We start from the raw sequence: 22,612 nt of genomic DNA on the forward strand, positions 1-22,612 counted from the left end.
TCGTAGGTAGCCACTCTCCGAGGCGGTCCCGGTCATTATGCGCAGGGGATCCAGTTCAATGCCTCCAGCATCCTTCACCCCAGCCACGCCTTGTATGATGCACTTTGAAAACCTTTTCCACCTTTCCCCCATGCGTATGGCAAATGGAACTCGCAAACTAATTGACTCATGGGTAAGCTAGGTAAGTTCGGGCCAAGGGGTTCCCATGGGCCCCGTGTGGCTGTACGCTCAGTCTTGGTTCCAGAGGCAAGAACTCAGGTCCTAGTATCGGCGAGAAGGAGTCAAATCACCACATCCCCATGTGGCGGCCCATCCAAGCCTTTAGCATGTTTATTAACATCATCACTGATCTTACCACGTCATCCTGTCAAACTAGGTTCATTCGTAGCTCTGATTCATCAACCGGATGGATCAGACTTCAACAGCTAAGCATGGCTAAGCATAACACATATACGGCTCTAGCGATGCGAACAAGCTCAGACCTAGTTTTGCTGGGAGCGGTGGATCAGTAACTCTGGGCTACAAGGATGGAATTATGCACACATAGGATATCTACAACTACCGATAAAACATATTTGAAGCGGATGTAATATGTAAGAACCAGAAGTAAAGCATTTCGAAACCATATATGAACCAGGTTAGGGCTTGCCTTGTCCCTCGTTGTTCTGATGCTGCTCTTCGGTGGTGTTGATCTCAGGCTCGCGTTCGGTCCCTATCGAGAAGAACCAAATACCGGAAAGGAAGAGCACAATCAAGACATGGTATAATGCAATGCACATACAATATGATGACATGTCATATTAAAGGGATTCGGTTAACCCTAGGTGCATCGACGGAATTTAGAGGGGTTCGGCATCGATCCCGACATATGAGAGGGGCCGATTTAGGGTTTCTTCTAAGGCTCCACATTTAATTGGTTCAAGCATGTATTAAACATTGATAAACAATTAGGAAATGTTTTTCTGATCATTTTGATATATAATTTTATATTTTTCTGATTTAAAATGAATTAATTATGAATTTCCCAAGTTTAATTCATTTTAAATCAATTTCAGAAAATAATAATAAAGTTGGACCCACATGTCATAATTTTATTCTTTTCTAAAATATTTCTTAAATTATTAAAATCCTGACAGATGGGGTCCACCTGTCATATTATTTCCTATTTAAAGAATTAATATGAATTAGTTATTAATTACAGAAAATAAAACAGAAATAAAAGAAAAAGACTTATGGCGTCATGCTGACGTCATGCTGACGTCAGCTGCCATGAGCTCTCTGAGGAGCTCGGCCCGAGCTCAATCGGGCGATTCGGCCGCGATTGAGTCGCGCACGCAGGGGGAAAAAGTGCGGGGCGACGCGGGGAACCTGGAGGAGGCGGCACCGCCCTCGATTGGTCGCCGGAGCACGGCCACCGGCGACGAGCGGCGGAGGCCGGGGCAGGTGGCGCGCGGCGGTGGTGCTACAGGGGGTTAGGGGGCGAGGCGAGGGCACTGGGAGGTTCACCTGCTCACCGTGAGCGCGTTGGAGAGGTCGCTGACGGCCGGGGGGCTTCGCCGGCGGCGAATCGACGGCGAGAGGGCGTCGGCAGTAGGTTAGGGTTAGGGTTGCGTGGGGGCTCGGGAGAGCGCGGGAGAGGGGAAGAGTGGGGAATTAGGGTTAGGGGCGGCGGCGGCGAGCTTCTTATAGGCCTCCGGGGGCGGCGGCGCGCATCTTGGCGCCGGCGAGCAACCAGGCCGCGCCACCGAGCTGCTTGGCGAACGGAGGTGGGAGATGACCCTGGCAAATTTGCGAAAAACCCCCTGTGGGTGGGGTTGGGCTGGTGGGGTGCGGCCTGGGCCACTTGGGCCGTGCCAGGGAGAGAAAAGAGAGAAAGGGGATGGGCTGCGCCCAGGGAAGAGAGAGGGGAGGTTTCTCCCCTTTTTCTATTTTTCTGGGTTTTTTTTCTTTCTCTTTTCAAAATTGCAAATTCAACTTACTTTTAAATTTTGTTTGAAACTCAATTTTGCCAGAGAACAATAAACACACATGGACTTATATTGAATAACAACAAAACCATGTTGTCTATTTTGAAAAACTTGCAAGATTTGAATGAGAAAGAAATAGAGAATAATTTGCATAATTGTTAGGGTTTGATGCAAATTTTACTCAAATGCAAACTACATGCATGAGATGCACATGATCACTCATTTATTTATAAACACAAGGTTGGGATGTTACAGCGGATTTGTCCAGTTCAACCCATTCGGACGCGCGGGCCCGAGATGGATTGCCGCGTTGGAGATGACCTTACATCTTACATAGGTTGTTGCTCCTGGATAACCGTTCGCGGACTGACCTCTTAACAAGTTAAGCGAATTTCAAGAGTAGAAATATTGGCGACTAAGGTTAAGATTTTTATATGGCGAGCCCTCCATAAAATCATACCCCTAAAATGCATACTACCAAATAGACATTGGCACCAACGGTGAGTGTTTTTTTTCGAAAAGGGGAAAAAATCGCCCCAGCTTCTGCATCCAAAGGATGCACACGGCTTTTTTTAGATTATTCGCAAACCTTACAAGAAGCAATACAAAAAATCAACCTCGAAACGACCTCACTAGACCTACAATGGGATGAAGGGGGTGACAATACACCAACTGACATCATCCAAAAACCAAATGCCTTCCCAAACCGCCCAATAGCAGGTGAGAAGCACATCCAGTCAAGCAGACTCTCCGCGCATGTCAACGCACACGCCACAGAAGTTGCTACCGCCGTCTTCCTCGACTCCATCTTCAAGAGAGATCATCGCATTAACCTTGCAAGACCTGCCGTCGATGCCACCATGACGCCAGACGGCTCCGCCATCCTGCACGCATACATCATCCCGCATCTGTCGTCGATACCCTGCAGCACCATGCCACCGAGCCTCAGCGCCAACAATGTGGTAGATGAATACCACTCCACCGACATCCGCCAACATCCAACAGGTGCTCCAAAAAATGATGCCCCAAGAGGTAGAACGACGCAGGGCGCGCCGCCATCGTCCGATCCGGAAGACCCAGACCTAGGGTTTCCCCTGGAGCAGCACGAGTGAGAAACCGCAGACTGCGACGACGATGCCTTCAAGAAGGTAGCGGCGCGACACGTCGCCATCGTCCGCCAACCGAGGTCGGAGCACGGTTTTCACCGGCAGCCGCGCATCCCCAACTCGCCGAGTGTAGTGCCAAGACGGGCAAAGATGACGCCTTCGACAAGGTAACGACGTCGACCGACGCCGCCATCATCCGCCAAGACCGAGGTCGAGGCTCGGTTTTCACCGGCCGCCATGACACCCCGGACTAGATCACCAATGCCGGAAACCTGTGTGAGATCCCATGATCCCCCACATAGGACTACCAGCCTGGCCGACCACCTCCGACGAAGAAGATGACCACCACCACCATGCCCGGGGCTGCTGCCCCAGGTTTCCTCATGACGCGAGGGATGCCCACGAACGCCTCCCTGCCGAGGAGGCAGAGCCACGACAGGCAGATCGTCACCCGCCCCGGCCCAAACGGACCAAGACTGGACCCGATCCACGCCGCCGCCGCGCGCCGCCTGCAGATCGACGCCATAGCCGTCGCCTCCCTGCGCCGCCGCATCAAGGAGAGGTCGGGCAGACGCCGCCGCCGTGCCCTCCAGGTCGTGGGGGCCAGAGGATAGGCCGCCGCCGCCGCCACGCCGCAGGGCTTTGCCCAGCAGCGCTCCCGGCGACGGCAGCGGAGGAGGGGGCCCCTAGGGAGAAGAGACAGCTGAGGGGGAGGAGGGCCCGGCGCGGCGCGGCGCCGCCGGCGCGGGGGCAGAGGAGGGTTAGGTGGGGGGCCACCAACGGTGAGTGTCGTGTAGCCAAGGAGAAAGACGTGTTGCATTTGCTATTCTCAGGTACTCTGCACAAGAGATGCGGACAGCTCTTGGCTTCAACGGAAAAACTGTAGTAGTTGTACAAGTAGACAGATCATGGTCTACGGTTCTGAAACTACTGTTGAGCCAAACTCATACCCTACTTCTGGGTTTGGATTCAGTCTACGTGAAAGAGACCATAGCTAGCACTTGCTGGTATCTTTGGTGGGTGCGGCGCTGATGCACACGAAATGAAGATGTGCCTCAATTAAACAAAACAAGAGGATAACGTCAATACTTGCAATCACAGCTAATGCAGCTAGAGTGACAAAGGAGATCCAAACTCACACCGTGAAGTGGACTATCAGGGAACCTTCATCGCGGCCTGTACCAAGTTTCTTCCACATGTACAGCTATGGCAGAACCTATGGCAATGAGAAAGCTTATCTCTAGCAAATACGATGGGTTGCAACCAACTTTTTACCGAAGTCAGATGCTACGGAAATAATCGAGGCTCACAGGTGAACAAGCATGGTGGTCAGATTCTTCAGCAATTGTTGCTGACTATGTCGGTATGGTACACTCGATTGGGATGGTGGATTTCAAGCATTGTCCAAGGGAAGTGAATCAGGCAGAGGATAAATTAGCTAAAGTTTGGTTTGGTAATAAAATTTTCTATAATTGGATCGATGAACCCCTACGTTTATGCAAACTCATAAACGATGTAGCTGTCGTTGGTAATTAATAAAATCCACAGCAAAGTCCTGCTGCTTCCCTCAAAAAAGAATAGAAATATTGGCTGCACAGCTATAAAACAATATTGGCTGCTGCTGCTACATTTTACCATGTTGCTACCACTGCTGTTAACTCCAATGCTGAAATTCATTGATTGACAATACATATGGATGCATCGGTAGTTTCAATCAAATATACAAGGTGTCAGAAATGGCAACTGTTCTTTAAGGATAACTCATAAGGTGAACTAGTTACATGCTGAGTAAATTTGAGGTAACCCTATCGACAAGATATACACGTTTCTAGCACCTCAGTAAAACACATAAGGTGTCAGAAATGGGAACTATTCTTTAGGGGTAATTCATAAGGTAAACTAGTTACATGTTGAGTAAATTTGAGGTAAGCCTATCGACAAGATATACACATTTATGAAATTGGTACACATTGCTCAGCGAAATTTCCTTCTATAATTGACCATCTCCAGGGATGACAATATTATCTAACCTTTTACCTTTATCAGGCCACAGGGCCTTATGCACATGGATTTAACTATTCAGAGGGAAGAATATCTAAATGTAAATTATATCGAAATGAATCTGATGGACGCTCCATTTGGGTGTCCATAACCTGGCGGCTATCTAAGAAGTCGATGTCTCAACATCTCCATCACGGGAGTGCGAAGACCCACCACCATTGACCATATCAGTATCTCCTACGAACAAGTCCGCCTTGTTACGCCTTAGCGACCCAACCTTTCTTTGTTCTAGAGACAAAGAAGTGAACACAAATTATGCTATGGTATTGCAGTCATTGCTGCCAGGAAGAAATGACTAAGAATGGGTCTTACTTTTGTTGGTTATGGTGTTGCGCGTTATTGCCAAGAAGTCTTCCCATGTGTACGTGCCCAGTTCTTTTTTCTCTTCCTCCGAAAGTTCAAAATTTGGCTCCCTTCCACAAATAAAAGCTGCCCTGCATGTAGATAATATACTTGACTTATCAAATGATATTGAATCACAACAAAACATCAGTACAACAACAAATTAAGCTTATCTGGCCTCAGCATGCCATCACATCCATATCACTTGATCAAAATTTAAAACAAAGAGTGCAAAATTACTGGAGGAGAAAAAAACAAAGTATCGTACCAAAATATTTGGGAACTTTGCTAGCATGACTAATCATTGACTTTTGTTTTAAAAGCATCATGCAAGCATTGAAAAATTATGCATACACTCTTCCACAAGGAAATTCCTTCAAAAAATTCACTTCTCCTATGATGAACTTATAGTGCATGTATGCAAAATGAAGATAAAGTGGGGTGCGCTTTGGGTGTTGTCATTTATGACTTTCTATCTCATATCATTACTGTTGAACTATTTTACTGATACAAATCTCGCCCGAGAGCCAATTAAAGATAATTTAGCAACTAGTAAGTATATTGATTGTAGAAGATAATCCTACAATTTATTGTCATTTATTTAATTTTAGCAATATACTAGAGCAGAATTATTAAACGTTGCATACTAGCTCCTCTCTTACTGCCATCCAGGGCGTTGATGTTCTTAATATGGACGTTAGGTTGTACTGGAAAATTTAGAAAAAATTGTGCGACAATGATGACTGCAATTCTTGTGAAAAGTGTCAAGAGAGTTGAATAGACAAAAAACAGGAGAATGGAAATCAAGCAGAAAGCACCATCATAATCAGACATAAGTGTTTGGTGATGGAAATAATATAAGTGTGCACATGTTAGTAAAGCTTCGGTCAGCTAATACCTATCATATAGCCGGGCTGCTTCATCCTGTGTTCCGACAGTGCCCAAGTGAATTTGTTTCTTGTCAACTTTTATAGCAGCTTGCCATTTCATGTTTTTGAAATAGACCCCTCTCCTTACGCATGGCTCTTGGTCCACATATTGCTTTCTTCTATGTTGATTTCTGCACTTAATCTCCTTGCCTAAAATTACAAGGAAAAAACCAAAAATATAATATAGTGACCACCTGCAGAGTGATTGTGATGTTCATCGCACACGCTATGATCCTTTAGCAAGGATGAAGATAAGGCTAGTGACACTAAAACGGAATGGAAGAAATCAAGAGGTGGTTCTGCACTGGAAAAAGAAATGCATGATGGGTGAATCCTTTAGAAAAAAAGCTTCGAGAACTGAGTGCTAGCTCAGTGGCAAGGCTTGCGAGTGCGCAGCCAGCCAACCCGGGTTCGAATCCCAAGGGGACCGAATTAAACGGGGTGTTATCTAGCGTGTATAAGTCCGCTGCTGGAGAGGTCTCATCATCTATCTAACAACGTGTATAGCCAAGGGAGGGAATCTTCCCCCGTTGGTCAACGTTTTTTAGAGAAAAGCTTCACAAATCATCTAGTCCAGTAATTGAGTAGTTATAATGTTCAATTAGGATGAGAAAAGAAACTTAAACATGAATGTTCTTTCAAGTAGAGCTGACAAATCCAACTTAGACCCTAAATTGTCTTTTTGACAAGGAGATTGCAACCCTCTCAAAGAATATTAATTTTGTGAAAATGTACTGCATGAGTACTAATTTAAAAAGTTGTTAATGGAATCCTATTTTGCTCGAAGGTTCATACATAATTCTAAAGCAAATGACCTACCATATAAAACTACAAAAATAGTATGCTCTTTATATGTAGAAAGGAGATATAAATAATACAACATAAGAAACCAGGACAGTATTGGCTTTTCTCTTCCTTCAAAGAGTCAGAACCATTTGAGGATTCTGGGAGCACATCAGAAATCCTTGTCTGCAACAAAAGGCTTCTTTTATTAGAAAAATTGTCTTTGCAACTGCAAACAACAAGCTTTAAACTTCATTGGCAACCAAAACGGTTCCTCAGAAGAATAACTAACAAAACACATCAGGATTTTTACGGATACAGAAGGCAGGAGAAACACAGGATGCTATTATTAAACATGGCGCTACAGCCGTCCATCAAATTTACAAGGAACATGCAATTGATAAACTTACCAAGGGCAATGGGTGAACACTGAAAAGGTTCATATTTGGGTGTGCAACTTCCTCATGTTTTTCATTATCGACAGGCTTAAGAAGATCAACTGGCAATGCATCTTTGCCTGAAACAAAAGCAAAGCTGATGTAACTGTTCAAATGATAACAAACATACAAAGTTCACTGTTCTATAAAGATGCTTTTTATGTAAATTATCCCAAATACTCCCTCCGTCTAAAAAAGCATGTCTCAACTTTGGACATATTTGGATGTATCTAAATACTAAAATAAGTCTAGATACATCTAAATTTTGATAAAGTTAAGACGTTCTTTTACAGACAGAGGGAGTAGTACTAATAGATTTTATCCTACTTGGGTCCTAAATATGGGAAGGCACATGTGAGATGAATAACATGTTCCGAGAAAATCTCCTTTTCCAACAGTATTTGAGCAGCAGTCCAATCAACAATTAACATAAAAGTCCAGTAGCTTCCATCAGTAACTACATAGCACAACAGAAATTACAAGGGTTTATTTCTATGTATACTTTCATCACTATTTTTTTGCATAAATCTGGTCCTATTCCACGACTGTTCACTCTCTCTTTGCCAATATACATATAATGTGTACTCGTCTGCTTTTGAAAGCGAGTACCAGAAAACTTCATACCACCACTATAAAATTAAAGATGTGGAAAAAGAATGATATGTAAATAATAGTAGTATTCTATGATTTATCTCAACATGAGTAAATTTTAAATTGCACTGTCAGTTTGTATAAACTGGCAGTGAACACGGTTGGAAATGGAAATTCCACATTCAACCATGTAAATTGGACAGACTGACCACTCTGCACCAGGTATAATAGCTCATGTCTGTTCTGAAAGGTTAAGACCTACTATGACAGCGAAGTGATGATGGTGTGTTGCCATGCAGGACACCACGGTAGATGCAGATTTCAGTTGGGCATGTGTGAGCCTATTTGCCCAATGCATGAGGTAGGCTTTGTCCCAGACGGGTCTGATGTGACCTGGGACGGTATACGCAGACAGCCAATTGAAAGGCAGTACGATCAGCCGCTTCCTTATGCCCTATCAGGCTACGAGAGATACACCATTCTGAAAAATAATGCCTGGTTCCACCCATGGACAAGTAAGCCAACTCAGACTTGCAACAAAATTTAACTAATTAACCAGCTTGGAGATGCACCACATTTCGATAAATAAGCCAGCTACGATACGCGCAAATATATTCACAGCCAATGTGGCATCCTCAGTGGTACCTTACCATTGCTAGATCACTCTCGGGGACTCAGGGTGAGCCCGATCAGATACAATGGACATCACTGCTAACACTGGAATATCAGATTCAATTTGCGCAAATTTACATGGTGGAATGTGGTGATTCCACTTATGAAATTCTAGCTGACACTTTAACACAAACAGAAGGGTCACAGTGCAATTTAATCAAACAAAATTGATGCTTGAACCCAAAGGAACACTTTGCTACGTCTTCAGGGAACTAAGAGAATGGTGGGCTTTGCCTTGTCAATTTCCATGATCAGTTCTAGAAATAGAGTGTACAATAATCATACCCATTGCCAGTGAAATATTTAATCTAGTCTGATTCCCAGCATACATCAACATGGAACATAAAATACTGTGTGCCATGCCGCCACCAATTAGAGTACTAGCAGTTCCTATCAAATTGTTCATAACCATGAATCTTGTACTGGAAGCATCTAATTTGTAACGAATTTCAGGCTCATGAAAACTGACAACCTCCAACCACTCCATGGCTGTTAACTACTCACACATCCTCTTCCATTGTTTATAGATCTACCCAGTCCTAATAACACGTGGGCTATGGAGCAACCTAGTACATGTACATGAAAATTGTTTGGATGAAAGTTTGACAAGGGTACTTAAGCACAAAAAAAGGGGGGGAGCAAATCAGAGCTTGTCAAAACTCTTCATATAAAAATATATCATACATTTATAAGCTACAGGATGCATACTATTAAATGTTTTTATTTTTTCATCTGGAACTGTACACACAGGATATCTGGAAGATGTGGTTTTGCACTTCATATACAAAGGACTGAGAACATTTACATATTTCACAACATGAATTATTTGAACAAGTCTTTACAGCATATCCACAAGATGTTTCAAGTTAATACAATGACTGTCTTACCAGAACAAAGGCACAAAAGTCGACGCCTCCTCAAGCTAACCATACTTGAGCTTCCACCTGTGAGAGGATCACCAATATGAGAATATACTACACAAATTAAAGTAACAGTAGACATAATTGATAAGGAAAACATTACTGAGTTAAAAAAATGAAGACTTCGTAAAAGAAAATGCATGCAGTACAAGTAAGCAAGGGCTTCTACAGTTCTGATTATTCCATCCATTACTAATGTGCTTCACAAAATACCAACAGTGCCAGCATTTTGTTACACTGTTTTAATGATCATAACTATTTCTTGGTCATAAGGTAATATCTCCCATGTTGTTCAAAGAAGCGACCTGGTGATTATTGAATATTTGTTCAATACCTCCATAGATGTCATGCCAAAAATATCCTTCCAAACTAGTACATTTCTACACAAACAGTGAAGAATAATCGATACAGCAAATCCTAGTATATAACCTTTATCCTTATTGTCATTCAGATGGTTCTTTTAACAAAAATGGACATAAGAGAGGGCAGTTCTAGCATAATATGGTGTATGTTGCTGACCATAAACCACAATTGTAATATTTTTGGTCTGCTTACACATCCAGTCTAGCTTTCACTGTTACAAGGCCCATAACTTCCATTGGGGCATTCTGAAACAATGACAGGCAGGGAAAAAAATACAAACATGATAGCAGAAAAAACAAACATGACTGCTACTGACAGACCAGTTTTTGATCCATCGGCACTGCATTTTCTCCCATGGTTCCATCACGTGGAGGCTCATTCTGAGAGCAGAGGTGAATTACCCCTAGAAGTAGAAACAGAACAAGGTGGTGTAGTTGTCGCCGCAACCAGTTACCAGAACTGACCAAGCACACACTTGATTCTAGTGCCTAGAAAAATCCTGCTACACATCTCATATCCCAGAAATTTCTAATGGTTGACGACATGTACAGAAACAATCGCAGTTGATCAACATATCACCTCATCCTCCAATGCGGCCCCAAGCACAGGTTGGGCCAAAGAGGATTACAGAATCTGCCATCAAGTCAGGAACTGCAGAACCGACACTTGTACTCATCAAAAACCAATTTTTCGGTGATAATTATGATTCTACTAATCAACGCAATTGAACCAAATCTCCAAGCCACGATTTTTCAATCAACCAATCGCATACAGATATACGGCAGCTGGCAGGAGAGAGGTCCTCGCCCAACCACGCCCCTACAAACCAATCATAGGGTAATCTAAGGAACACCTCGGGAGCCAGGACTGAGGAACACAAGATTTTTTTTTTTTCACAAGGCCACCCCCCACCAGAGGCATCGCCAACCACCGCCCGCCACCTTCCAATCCGAACCCCGCCGGAACAGACAAGATAGAACTGTAGAGCGAGTAAGGAAGTACCGCCACAACCAAGAACGGGCGCGGAGTTCAGGGGAAAGAAAAAGAAAAAGACACGCGGGCCAGTCCTATAAACTCGGCCGATAAGTAAAGAATCACAAGGGGACACTGGCTGCCGGCGGGCGGCGGCCAGAATCCATGGGGCGGTACGTGCAATAGAGATTGTCAAGGACGTACCGGAGGTTTCAGCCGGCCGGCGGCGGCGGCGGTGGCAGGAGAAAGCGCGCGTGGCCGAGACGAAGGCGCTAGCGGCGTCTCAGGAGACGAGGGGGAGGAAAAGAATTTGGTAGGAGAAGTTGGCGAGGGGGTGGCTCACATCACATCTACCACCTTTGCCTCTCGCTGCGACGACTCCTATCCCCCTCCGTCTCCTCCCGTTAATTGCTGGTTTCTCGGGGGAATTTCTCTCCCTAATTTTTGTGAAAAGATCTGTCACGTATCGCCTGGTATAAATGTAGGAAACTGCTGGGCGTCCCCCGGATCTGATTTTCCAGTCCCCGGATCGCTAGCCGTCGGATCGATCATCTTCGATGGCCAGGTCTACTTTTACTGAATGTAGTAAAAAAAAATACCTTCCGGCAGCAAAAAATTAACCCGATTTTACTACATTGTAACAAAAAACGGTTCAGTCACGAAATCAAATAAAAAAAGCTGAGCTCGCCGGAGACCTCGCCGGAGAGCTCGTAGCAAAAAAATTATGCTATTGTAGCAGAAAAATGCTAATGTAGCAAAACCCAATATCATCGAAAACCGAAACCTGCAGCCGATAGCAGCGCTGCCCAATGTTGCAGCAACTCCGTCCACCCAAGACAGCAATACCCGAAATCGTTAGTAGCAAACCTCGAGACCTAAGGTAGCAAAGCATGCCTCCGCCGGTAGCAAAAACGCCCTCCGTCGGTAGCAGCGTCGGACGCCTAAGGTAGCAAAACCGGTCTCTGCCGGTAGCAACTTCGCATGCCTAAGGCAGCAAACTTTCGGAGATGTATGGTACCGGTGCATGCAGGTCCTTGTAGCACCAGCAGGCAGCAGCACCTCCTCATGGGAGCACCACCTCCCCTTCGCCGCACCGCCCGACAACCACCACTCGTAGCAGCACTGCAACCAGCATTTGCAGCTCCGGTGTGAAACACTTTATCTCCTCGTTCTCACTGCTGCCCCTCACGCCGCTCCCTCGCCACCAGTCGTCGCTGCTGCAGACGAGGGATCCTCCTCCAGCTGCTACGGTCAGTTCGGGGACGAAGCTTCGGAGGCCGGGGAATGACAGTGGACGGGGAGGTCGACGAGAGGCAGATACGGTGGCGGCGCAGGGGCCTGGAGTGGAGGCGCAGGGGACCTGGAGCGGTGGCATCGTCAGATCCATCGCGGTCATGGCCTCCCGGAGTGCTGCGAGGGAGGAGTGGTGCTGGTGAGGTCCGCTGCGGTTTGCTCTCCGCTCCGCTCCGCTGCCGTCTGTCGTCCTTGCGGGCGAGGAGGGAGCACCAACGGCGGTTGGGGGCAGGTGGCGTTCCCGCGAGGAGGAGGCCGGCGCGGAACTCGTGCTGGGTCGAGTGGCGGAGCTCGTGCTGGGGCAGACGACGGTGTGGCGGCGCCGGCGAGTGGTGGAGCAGCGTGAGCTGTGGGCGAAACAGCAGGCATCCATGGCCATACGCGAGATCGAAAAGTGAAAAAGCAGTGGAGGCTGGGGCATCGGAGAATCTGGGGAAAGAAAACCGGAGGTGGAGGACGGCCTGTTAGGTGGGGCCCAGTGACACGCGTCACACGCGCGAGCAGGAGGTTGCGGGACGTCCGTCCCCCGGGGGAATCTAATCATTTTTCATAAATGTAGTACGTACTAACATTTTCCAAAGTGTAGTGACTTATTCAATTTTCTTTACTGCTAATTCGTGGTATTATTTGCAGTGGCATAGCCAGGTGGGTGTAAAGGGTGAAGCAGGCCCACCCTAAGATTTGGCCCAGCCTAGGTATCATCAAATTATATAATAGAAAAAAAATGGAAAAAGGCCCAATCTAACTTAGGATTTGCCCTAGCTTAGGAAATTGGGTTAGATCCACCAGTGAGTAGTTGGACGATAGTTTTGTGGTTATGAGCATCTATTGCAGATCCACTGTCCACGATAACTCCGAACAAAAGTGTTGGATAACGTATATCCAATACGTATGAGCGAGTGACAGAACAATACCAAAAATGACACAGAAAATTTTAAAAGGATCTCGCATGGTAAAAATGAAGAGAAACATGGGTCATAGTTCATCATATTTCATAGTTTATTAATTTACAACCATGCCATTGAAAAATTAACACAGTACCGAACCTAACCCTACCCTACAATCGTCGAACCTAACCCTAGGTAGATTGGTCGGAAGACCTAGTGGCGCTCACTGGAGTACCCACGCTTCGGCGGATGCATAATGCCATGTTGAATGTTGAGGCTCTCCAGAAACGTCTGTCCTGACTTTATTGACGAGGCCCCACCTGGGCCCACGCCACAACGTGGGTTGCTCCAGGAGAGGGCACCACGAGCTTATGCCTAGCACGAGCGCCAGGCACTAGTAGGAAAACGATTAACAGGGACGCATCAATTTGTGTTACCTGTGGCGCAGAGACTACGCCACAGCTATCATGCCACTCGTAGCAACTTACTTGCGGCGCACCCTCCTAGTACATATCAGTGGCACCACTGGTAATACCAGTTTCATGGACGACGGCTACCATCGACATCCTCGATCTTCTCTAGCACGGGCAAACCACGAATCGAGACGATTGGAGGTGAACTAGGATGGGGAGATGGGGGCCCGAGGTATGCCTTGACGCGGTGGACCAGCAACGTGTGATGCAATGGTCGGGAAAAGCATCGAAGCGCGCTGGCGTCAATGACCAGCGGGGAAGAATGACGATGAACGCCAACAAGATGGAGAAGAGCACTGTGGAAAACAAGGATATGTCTAGGAGAAATAGAAGGTCACTACGAATGCGGTGAAGGGATTGAAAAGGCTGGAGGAGGTCTAGGGCGGCCGAAATCCTCACCGTAGCGCTGCAGCCGATGAATAGAAACGGCGACCGTGTCGACAATTTGAGGCGTCTTTCTTTGATTCCTTTGGTGGAGAGAAAGCTGGCGTTGAGTCAGACATTCTGGTGGCTTCAGATCGGAGCGGCATGACCGGAAACAACATGGACGCCGAAAGCGGTGGTGTTGCGCTGGTTCTCGGGGATTTCCGTGGAAAGGGGGAAAGGGAAAATGAGGCGGATGCTTTGTGTGGCTGGGGTTCCCCATGGATAAAGGAGGGAGCAGGGTAGGATTCACGTGGAGCCGGTAGGGAAAGTCACGGCGGTAGGGACGGCTCCATCAATCAATTTTGACACTTAGGTTCCCCGTGGCACACCCAAATGTGATGCGCCACTAGTATTAGGTTAGTCATGGCCTTGAGGAAAGTCACGGTATGCTTCACGTGGGAGCTGGCGGCCGTGAGGGAAAGTGATGACGGCAGGGACGACTCCATCTATCAATTCTGACACTCAAGTTACCCGTGGTGCACCACCATATTAATGTAGTGCGGCACTAATATTAGGTTAGCTGTGGTGCATCGAATTATGACCCGTCACTAGTATGTGGGTGCACCCCGGTCAACCTTGTCCCCACTTAACTGTGGCGCATGGATTTAGCTGGTGCGGATTGGAACCCTATGTCAGTTGCGGCCCCGATATATAGCGTCACGATGGGTTCTATCAGGTGCCCTGGATATAAGTTTCGGGTCCGAGCCATTATTGAGTATCTAACCGGGCCGCAAAAAACGCAAAACCGGGAAACCGCCGGAGTTTCCGGTTCTAACATATTTTTTATGATATGCTAGAGAAGCTCTAACTAATTATTTTATTGGATAGAGCATGTAATTAAGGGGATTGAGGGGATTAAATCGCTTATAAGTCAGGATCCCATCAAATCGAATAAAATCCGCTCTAATTTCATTGGACATGGGATTAATCAACCAAGGCTTTGGTTGGACACCCTAGGGTTTAGCAAATCTTTCGATCCGTGTCCTAGCAAGTTTGTTGAGTCATCTCCATGCACCTAAGCAGCTCTTGGCGGAGCCACGACACATCGTTCACGGGCACCTACACAAGGCCCCCCAAAGTCCGGAAGCTCCATCGGCGACGTGCGCTTGTTCCCGAGAAGAAAATGGGCTCCATAGTAACGGCTGATTCGGATGTACTTCAGGCATGTAGATGCTTTAAAACTTGTGCTACATGAGGTGAGTCCATGAGTTCAAACAGCTCATTTTCTTCCCCCCGAATCAGATTAGAGCTACGGGCTACCAAACACGCCATTTGTTCACTAGCTCTTACACAAGCCGCCCCGAAATCCGGCAGCTCCATCGGTGCACCAGGTGCACTTGTCCACCAAATAACCTGCCTACGTACCCAACGATGGGCTGGGTTTTTTAAGAGCTCAATGGCGTGGTAGTGTGGTGACTATGCATCGGACCCAAAATAAACCGACCCTATCTGACAAACCGCTTCTTCAAAGACAGAACCAAGTTCAGCTTGGCCTTTTTAATTTCTCACAACCACTAAAGGACTCATGCATACAGCCACCGAAGAACTCACATGGATTTTGTTTGTTTTCTCTTGTGTAAACACAACTACCCTGGTAATTCTCTTTTAACTTTTCCAAATTATTTATCCATCTTGACGGTTTTATGGGTCAAAAGCTGCATCATCTGGCTACATATCGCAGCCCAAAACTAGGAGCTTTGGCACGTGTGAATTCCAAAACAAGGTTGCCACTTAATGGGTTATCTTAGAGTATCAGCTGTATGTTGCTCAATTTGAACAACTCGGAATGACATTAGTTTTAATAGATAAAAGGGAACTAATTTTTTTTGCAGCTTATCCGACGAGCGGCGTATTGGATTCATCAATGGGCTTTCCTTCTCTCCAGGAGGATCAGCGGGAGATTATGGTTATTGGGTACAACCGTCTGTTAACGGTTACTTAGGACTTCTATTTTCAGGCTACTGGGTGGTGACACACTAGTAGACTACAAAATGGATAAGTCGATGTTGTTATTCATTTTCGATGGTTGATACATGCCTTAACCCTCTTTGATCCGTGATGTAAAACCTTTTTTTTCTGAACCTTGCAATAAATGAAAAGGCAGTGTGCATCGTATCGATGCAGATACTAAGCGTTGCGCCATTACGAAAAAATGGGTTATCTTAGACAAGGAGCTGAGTACTGATTTAGTAGCCGCTTGAAACCCTTTAATTTTGTGCTTTACATTCTCTTTTACATACCTACGTGCTAATATAAGAGACAACTTTCCTGCATCTTTCAGAAGGGTCGTTTGTTTTCCTTCTGCTTAGATACCGTTTATGGACAAGAAAGCACAAGGAGATTATGAAAAGGGTGGCACTGAAAGGTCTACTACACTTCAACCTCGTCTGAAGGCTCAACCGGGTAGGGATTAAACAGTTTGTCTAGATCTACCTAACGACCTTGTTTCCAGCACTGCGTATCCAAAAAAGGGTTTGGTGCGGTGGTACCGTGCTCTTTCCCCATGCCTCTTGATCCTAAGTGCTCGAACAAAAAACCTTTGAGTGTGTATAATTTGGTGGGAATAGTTGGGGCTAGGGTGGACTAACGAGCTGCTCGGATCGTTAAGGCTCGGCTCGAATCGTTAATCTCGTTAAGAATAACAAGCTGAAATCATTGTTCGGCTCGACTCGTTATGTTCTTGCGAGCGCTCGCGAGCAGCTCATTAAGCATAGGTTTTTAGATCCTAATGTAGGAGTTTCAAGCATGGTTAAAGAACACAATTTTGCTTGGCCCATTGCTGCCAAATATTTGAGATAAATAAAGTGACTCGCAGTAAAAACTGGTGAAGCATAGCTTGTTACCGATCTTAACGAGTAGCTCACGAACATAGTCGGCTCGATTGTTTAGCTCGTTAACCTTAACGAGCAAAAAATGATGCTCAGCTCGGGTCGTTAACAAAATGAGCCGAGCTCAAACGAGTCGAGCAAACAAGCACTTATTTAACTCGCTGAGCTTCGAGCTTTTTGTCCAGCCCTAGTTGGGGCTAACTCTTAGCAACCTGGGCGGTGAAAAACGAAACTCTCTAAGAAACTCTATGGCATGCATGGTGGAATAGTACGTCTCCCCATGTGAGCACCTCTCCATTTATCTCATGCCCATCATCTTTCGATGATATCTTGAAGAGTAACTCTCTCATCATTAAGTGGATGATGTTTTGTACAAGATTTGGTGCAACGAACGCAAAATTAAAGTTTGTATAGATGTTCGAGGTATAGTTTTTCGTTTCTTTTGCGTGACATGGTACAAACACAGATGCGCATAAATACGTACGCACATCCTACTACTGTGTAAGTACCTTTGAAAGACTATTGATCCAATAAATCTTAAGATTGAAAAAGTCACCACATCCACCTCGATATCAATGGAACCAGCGCTACTCACTAAAAAATATTTTGCCTTTAAGACACACCAAAGTCTCTAGACACGTGCCAGCTTGGGGAGCATGTCGGTCGATTCAGGGGGATGCGGTGCATGTTAGTTGCCCAGGCCTAAGAGCATCTCCAGCCGCATCCCCCAAACGGTGCCGGATGTGGCTATCGTGGTTGATCGATGGTTACCTTGCTTCCCGACACCTTAGCGGATATTCAAGGTGAGAGAGAAAGTTGACGAAGATAGAATCAGTGGACAATTTACCTAGCGCACGCCTTACTTCTAAGAGATAAAAAGTTTGAATATTCCACATTGAAGTGAGAAATTCAAAACCCTTAGAATTTCAATATTAGTATAAGAGAAGGTTGTATTGTATATTTAAGCTAGATTAAGATCACAATCCAACTGTACACGACAACAAAAAAACACAGAACATCTACGACAAAAAAGTAGAAAAGAGAGGCGATCCTTACACGGCTAGGGTTTCAGCCCCCTCCACAAGTACCAACGGCAGTTTTGTCCTGGCACCTATGACCTTTCAGGTATTGGAGATGTGGCGGACCCCGGCCTATCGCTGACGGGAGGGTTCCCATTTCTTGGTTTACGTTTTTCCTATGTCATCTTTAGGATAGTTGAAAGTGCATGGAGCCCCCGTGTGTGGTTTTGGTAATTAATGACAATCCCTATAGACTAATGTTTGGATTGAGTTATATTTGTTGGAGTTGTCCATAGGCAATGCTTGAACCATATGTTGGCTTCAAGATTGCAATAAGAAGCAAATGAAAAAGATCAAGTGTCAAGTATGTCTTGAAGATGAAGATGAAGTGAGCCCTCAAACTTAACTTCAAGACATCAACATGATGAAGAATGAATAAATGAAGTGCAAGTTCTGTTGGAGATATGCCCAAGAGGCAATAATAAAATGGTTATTATAATATATCTTTGTGTTTATGATAATGTTTACATACCATGCTATAATTGTATTAACCGAAACATTGATACATGTGTGTTATGTGAACAACAAGGAGTCCCTAGTAAGCCTCTTTTATAACTAGCTTGTTGATTAATAGATGATCATAGTTTCATGATCATGAACATTGGATGTTATTAATAACAAGGTTATATCATTATGTGAATGATGTAATGGACACACCCAATTAAGCGTAGCATAAGATCACGTCATTAAGTTCATTTGCTATAAGCTTTCGATACATAGTTACCTAGTCCTTTCGACCATGAGATCATGTAAATCACTTATACCGGGAGGGTACTTTGATTACATCAAACGCCACTGCGTAAATGGGTGGTTATAAAGGTGGGATTAAGTATCCGGAAAGTATGAGTTGAGGCATATGGATCAACAGTGGGATTTGTCCATCCCGATGACGGATAGATATACTCTGGGCCCTCTCGGTGAAATGGCGTCTAATTAGCTTGCAAGCATATGAATGGTTCATAAGAGATGACATATCACAATACGAGTAAAGATTACTTGTCAGGAGACGAGGTTGAACGAGGTATAGAGATACCGATGATCAAACCTCGGACAAGTAAAATATCGCGTGATAAAGGGAATCGGTATCGTATGTGAATGGTTCAGTCGATCACTAAAGTCAACGTTGAATATGTGGGAGCCATTATGGATCTCCAGATCCCGCTATTGGTTATTGGTCAGAGAGAGGTCTCAACCATATCTACATAGTTCGCGAACCGTAGGGTGACACACTTAAGGTTTGATGTCGTTTAAGTAGATATGGAATATGGAATGGAGTTCGAAGTTTTGTTCGGAGTCTCGGATGGAATCCAGGACATCACGAGGAGTTCCGGAATGGTCCGGAGAATAAGATTCATGTATAGGAAGTCACTTTCCAAGTTTGGAAATGATCTGGTGCATTTATGGAAGGTTCTAGAAGGTTCTAGAAAAGTCCGGAATAAATCACCATGGGACTCCACATGGCTTGGCCGGCCAGCCTAAGGAGGAGGAGTCCCAGGTGGACTCCACCCCATGGTGGCCGGCCACCCCCCCAAGGAAGGGGTGGGAGTCCCACCTTGAGTGGGATTCCCCCCTTTGGGTAGGTTTCCCACCTTATGGCAAGTTCTTGAGTTGGGGTCTTATTCGAAGACTTGGAGTCTAACTCTTGGGGGTTCCACCTATAAAAAGAGGGACAAGGGGAGGGTGGCCGGCCACTCTTGGCACCACCTTGGCCGCACCCCTTTGAGGGCCGGCGCCCAAGCCCCCTCTCCCCAAACCCTAGCTACCTCTCCTCCAACACTTCTCCCGCATACGCTTAGCGAAGCTCCGCCGGAGATCTCCATCGACACCGCCACCACGCCGTCGTGCTGCCGAGATTCCAAGGAGGATCTACTACTTCCGCTGCCCGCTGGAACGGGGAGAAGGACGTCGTCATCAACACCGAACGTGTGACCGATTACGGAGGTGCTACCCGATTGTGGCACCGTCAAGATCTTCTACGCGCTTTTGAAAGCGGCAAGTGATCGTCTACCACAGCAACGAGAGCCTCCTCTTGTAGGCTTTGGAAATCTTCAAGGGTTAGTCTCGTTCATCCCCTCGTTGCTCCCGTCTTCTAGATTGCATCTTGGCTTGGATTGCGTTCTCGCGGTAGGAAATTTTTTGTTTTCTATGCTACGAATCCCATCAAGTTCAAGATGAGCCATCTCGAAGAGATCCTTTGCTTGAATTTTTCCATCCATATGGTGATCATGGATATGACAAGATGCGACGAATAAGAAGCTCTCCCATGATGGATTATGGGGGAACAATCCACAAGACTTCGTCAAGCAAGCACAATCAAGAAAGGTGTTCCATGTTGTTGCGGTCAAGACTGTCATCATCGAGCTCAAGTGAAATGCGCAAGATTACGGTTTTCTCTTGATAGGTTTTCTTTCTCACCGGTCTCATAGTGTAGTTGGAGACTGGTTTATAGTTTAGTTGCCGTACTATCAAGAGGGCTCTCGAGAGAGTAACTCGATCGTATCGTTCGGAGCGAGCTCAAACCTTTGCATACTTGCATCATCTTTCTTGGTTGTTATTTGGATCTCATCCATATGGTGTTTTAGATCTTGTGCTTATTCTCATGACAAGCTCTAGTTCATCGAAAATGGATTTCGCATAGATCACTTGTTGCGTTTTCGAGTTTGGTGATTTTATCGGTTTTTCATGTTGAGGTTTTGCACCTCTAAAAATAATAGAAAATCATCCCCCACTAGTTTCCATATTTATTGGGGTAGCTCGTGTCGTCCCCTTTCTAACAAAATTGGTTTCACTCAATTTGGAGATACCAATCTTAAGTTTTTGAGTTTACAAGTTTGCCCACACCGGATAATCCGGGGCCGAATTTTTGCACAACATCCGGCCCCTGAAAATCAGCTAAGGACTTTGGCGTCGGGCTTTCAGAACTCCCCTGGATCCAGGCCGGATATTTAGCTGGATATTTTTCTTGGCATCGGATAATCCGGGGGGGGGGGGGGGGATAATCCGGCCTCTGATTTCCCAACGGCTCGATTTTTCTGGGGGGGTATAAATACCCCCTTCTTCCTCCTTGGGCTGGTGCTTCTCACACACACACACTCTCTCTCTCTCCTCCATTGTTTAACTTGAGAAGCTTGCTCTATCTCTCAATCCCTCTGAAAGTTCAGAGATGGTAAACCTAGAGGGGGTGAATAGGTTTCTACAGATTTTAATTCTTTCTTTGCAATATTAGGCTTTGCGGAATATAAAGATGAGCCTAATGCAAACTAGGTGAAACAACCTATATGAGGATACAATTAACTCAAGCACGAAGGCTCTCACAGGCAGTTATATCACAAGTAAGGAGTTCGGTTAGAGATAACCGATAGCACGCGGAGACGAGGATGTATTCCCGTGTTCCCTTCCTTTGCAAGAAGGTATTCACGTTAGGAGGGGTGGAGGTCCCACGAAGGATTCCCCATGCCACGAAGGCTCACCCTATTCTCCGGAGCCTATCCCACGAAGGAATAGCTCACTCACTTGTGGTAGACTTTGAGGTAGCCTCCAAACCTTCACAATCTTGTCAGGAGCAAATCCATAGCCCGGATGCTTCCGGACCACTCTTGCCCACCTAGGGTTTCCAAGGAACCCTAGAGAGCAAGCTTCTTGATGAATACAAGGGGGGATGAGATTTGGCTTGGTAGAACAGTAGATCAGGTCCTCCTCTATCGTTTCCCCGGAGGGATTTGAGTTTGGGTGGAGGAGGAGGGAGATCTGAGGCTTTTGGTGTTTCTAGCAATGGAGTATGCGAGAGAGAGCTCAAGAACAGCTTGTAGTGTAGTGCCTACCCCTTCAGAGGTAGGAGAATGGGTATATATAGTGTCCCTTGAAATACGGCCGTTGTCAACTTGCAAACACAGCTTTCTCCACTACTAGGAAAAGGCCTAGCCGTAAGACTGCCAGCAGTGGCGCACCATGACTGCCGTGCGCCACTACTACTTAGCAGTGGCGCACCACAAAACGGTGGGCCACTGTTACAAAAGTAGTAGTGGCGCACCATGATTGTGGTGCGCCATAAGTAAGTGGTGACAGGAGTCCAGCTCCTCCCCCAAACTAGTAGTGGCGCACGTCTCTGTGGTGCGCCACTGCTACATTCCTTACCTATGGCGCACGTTGTTGAGGTGCGCCACTGCTAGGACGTGTCCAGAGCCCGTTTAGAGATGATAGGCTTAGCAATGGCGCACTTATGTGGTGCGCCACTGCTACATAGGTTACCTATGGCGCATGTCGTTACATGCGCCACTGCTAGGGGGGTGGCCAGAGCCCATTTAGAGATGAGAGGCTTAGCAGTGGCGCACCACCAAGCAGTGCGCCATTGCTATGTCACCCTAGCAGTATTTTAAATATTAATCTACATAATTATAATTATTTTAAATATTCTACATAATTATAATTATTTTCTAGATTCTATAGATTCTATAGTATTTTAAATATTCTACATAATTATAAT

The 22,612-nt window shown here is 45.8% G+C and overlaps 1 protein-coding gene across 2 annotated transcripts; it reads right to left on the minus strand.

Moving 5' to 3' along the window:
• Positions 1–4,806: 4,806 nt before the first annotated feature.
• Positions 4,807–11,522, minus strand: LOC127342861 (ethylene-responsive transcription factor-like protein At4g13040). Of its 2 annotated transcripts, none has more exons than XM_051368883.2 (7): positions 11,348–11,522; positions 9,776–9,832; positions 7,599–7,705; positions 7,296–7,374; positions 6,375–6,555; positions 5,447–5,568; positions 4,807–5,362 (listed from the first exon to the last, which is right to left on the minus strand). In XM_051368883.2, the coding sequence occupies exons 2-7, from the start codon at positions 9,816–9,818 to the stop codon at positions 5,238–5,240; spliced, it is 657 nt and encodes a 218-aa protein (XP_051224843.1). In that variant the 5' UTR covers positions 9,819–9,832; positions 11,348–11,522; the 3' UTR covers positions 4,807–5,237. The 2 variants fall into 2 exon arrangements, with proteins under 2 accessions (XP_051224843.1, XP_051224840.1); XM_051368880.2 differs by having other exon boundaries at positions 7,284–7,374.
• Between the last annotated feature and the right edge of the window lie 11,090 nt (positions 11,523–22,612).

The sequence above is a fragment of the Lolium perenne genome, chromosome 1 (genome assembly GCF_019359855.2).
Source record: "Lolium perenne isolate Kyuss_39 chromosome 1, Kyuss_2.0, whole genome shotgun sequence".
NCBI lineage: Eukaryota > Viridiplantae > Streptophyta > Magnoliopsida > Poales > Poaceae > Lolium > Lolium perenne.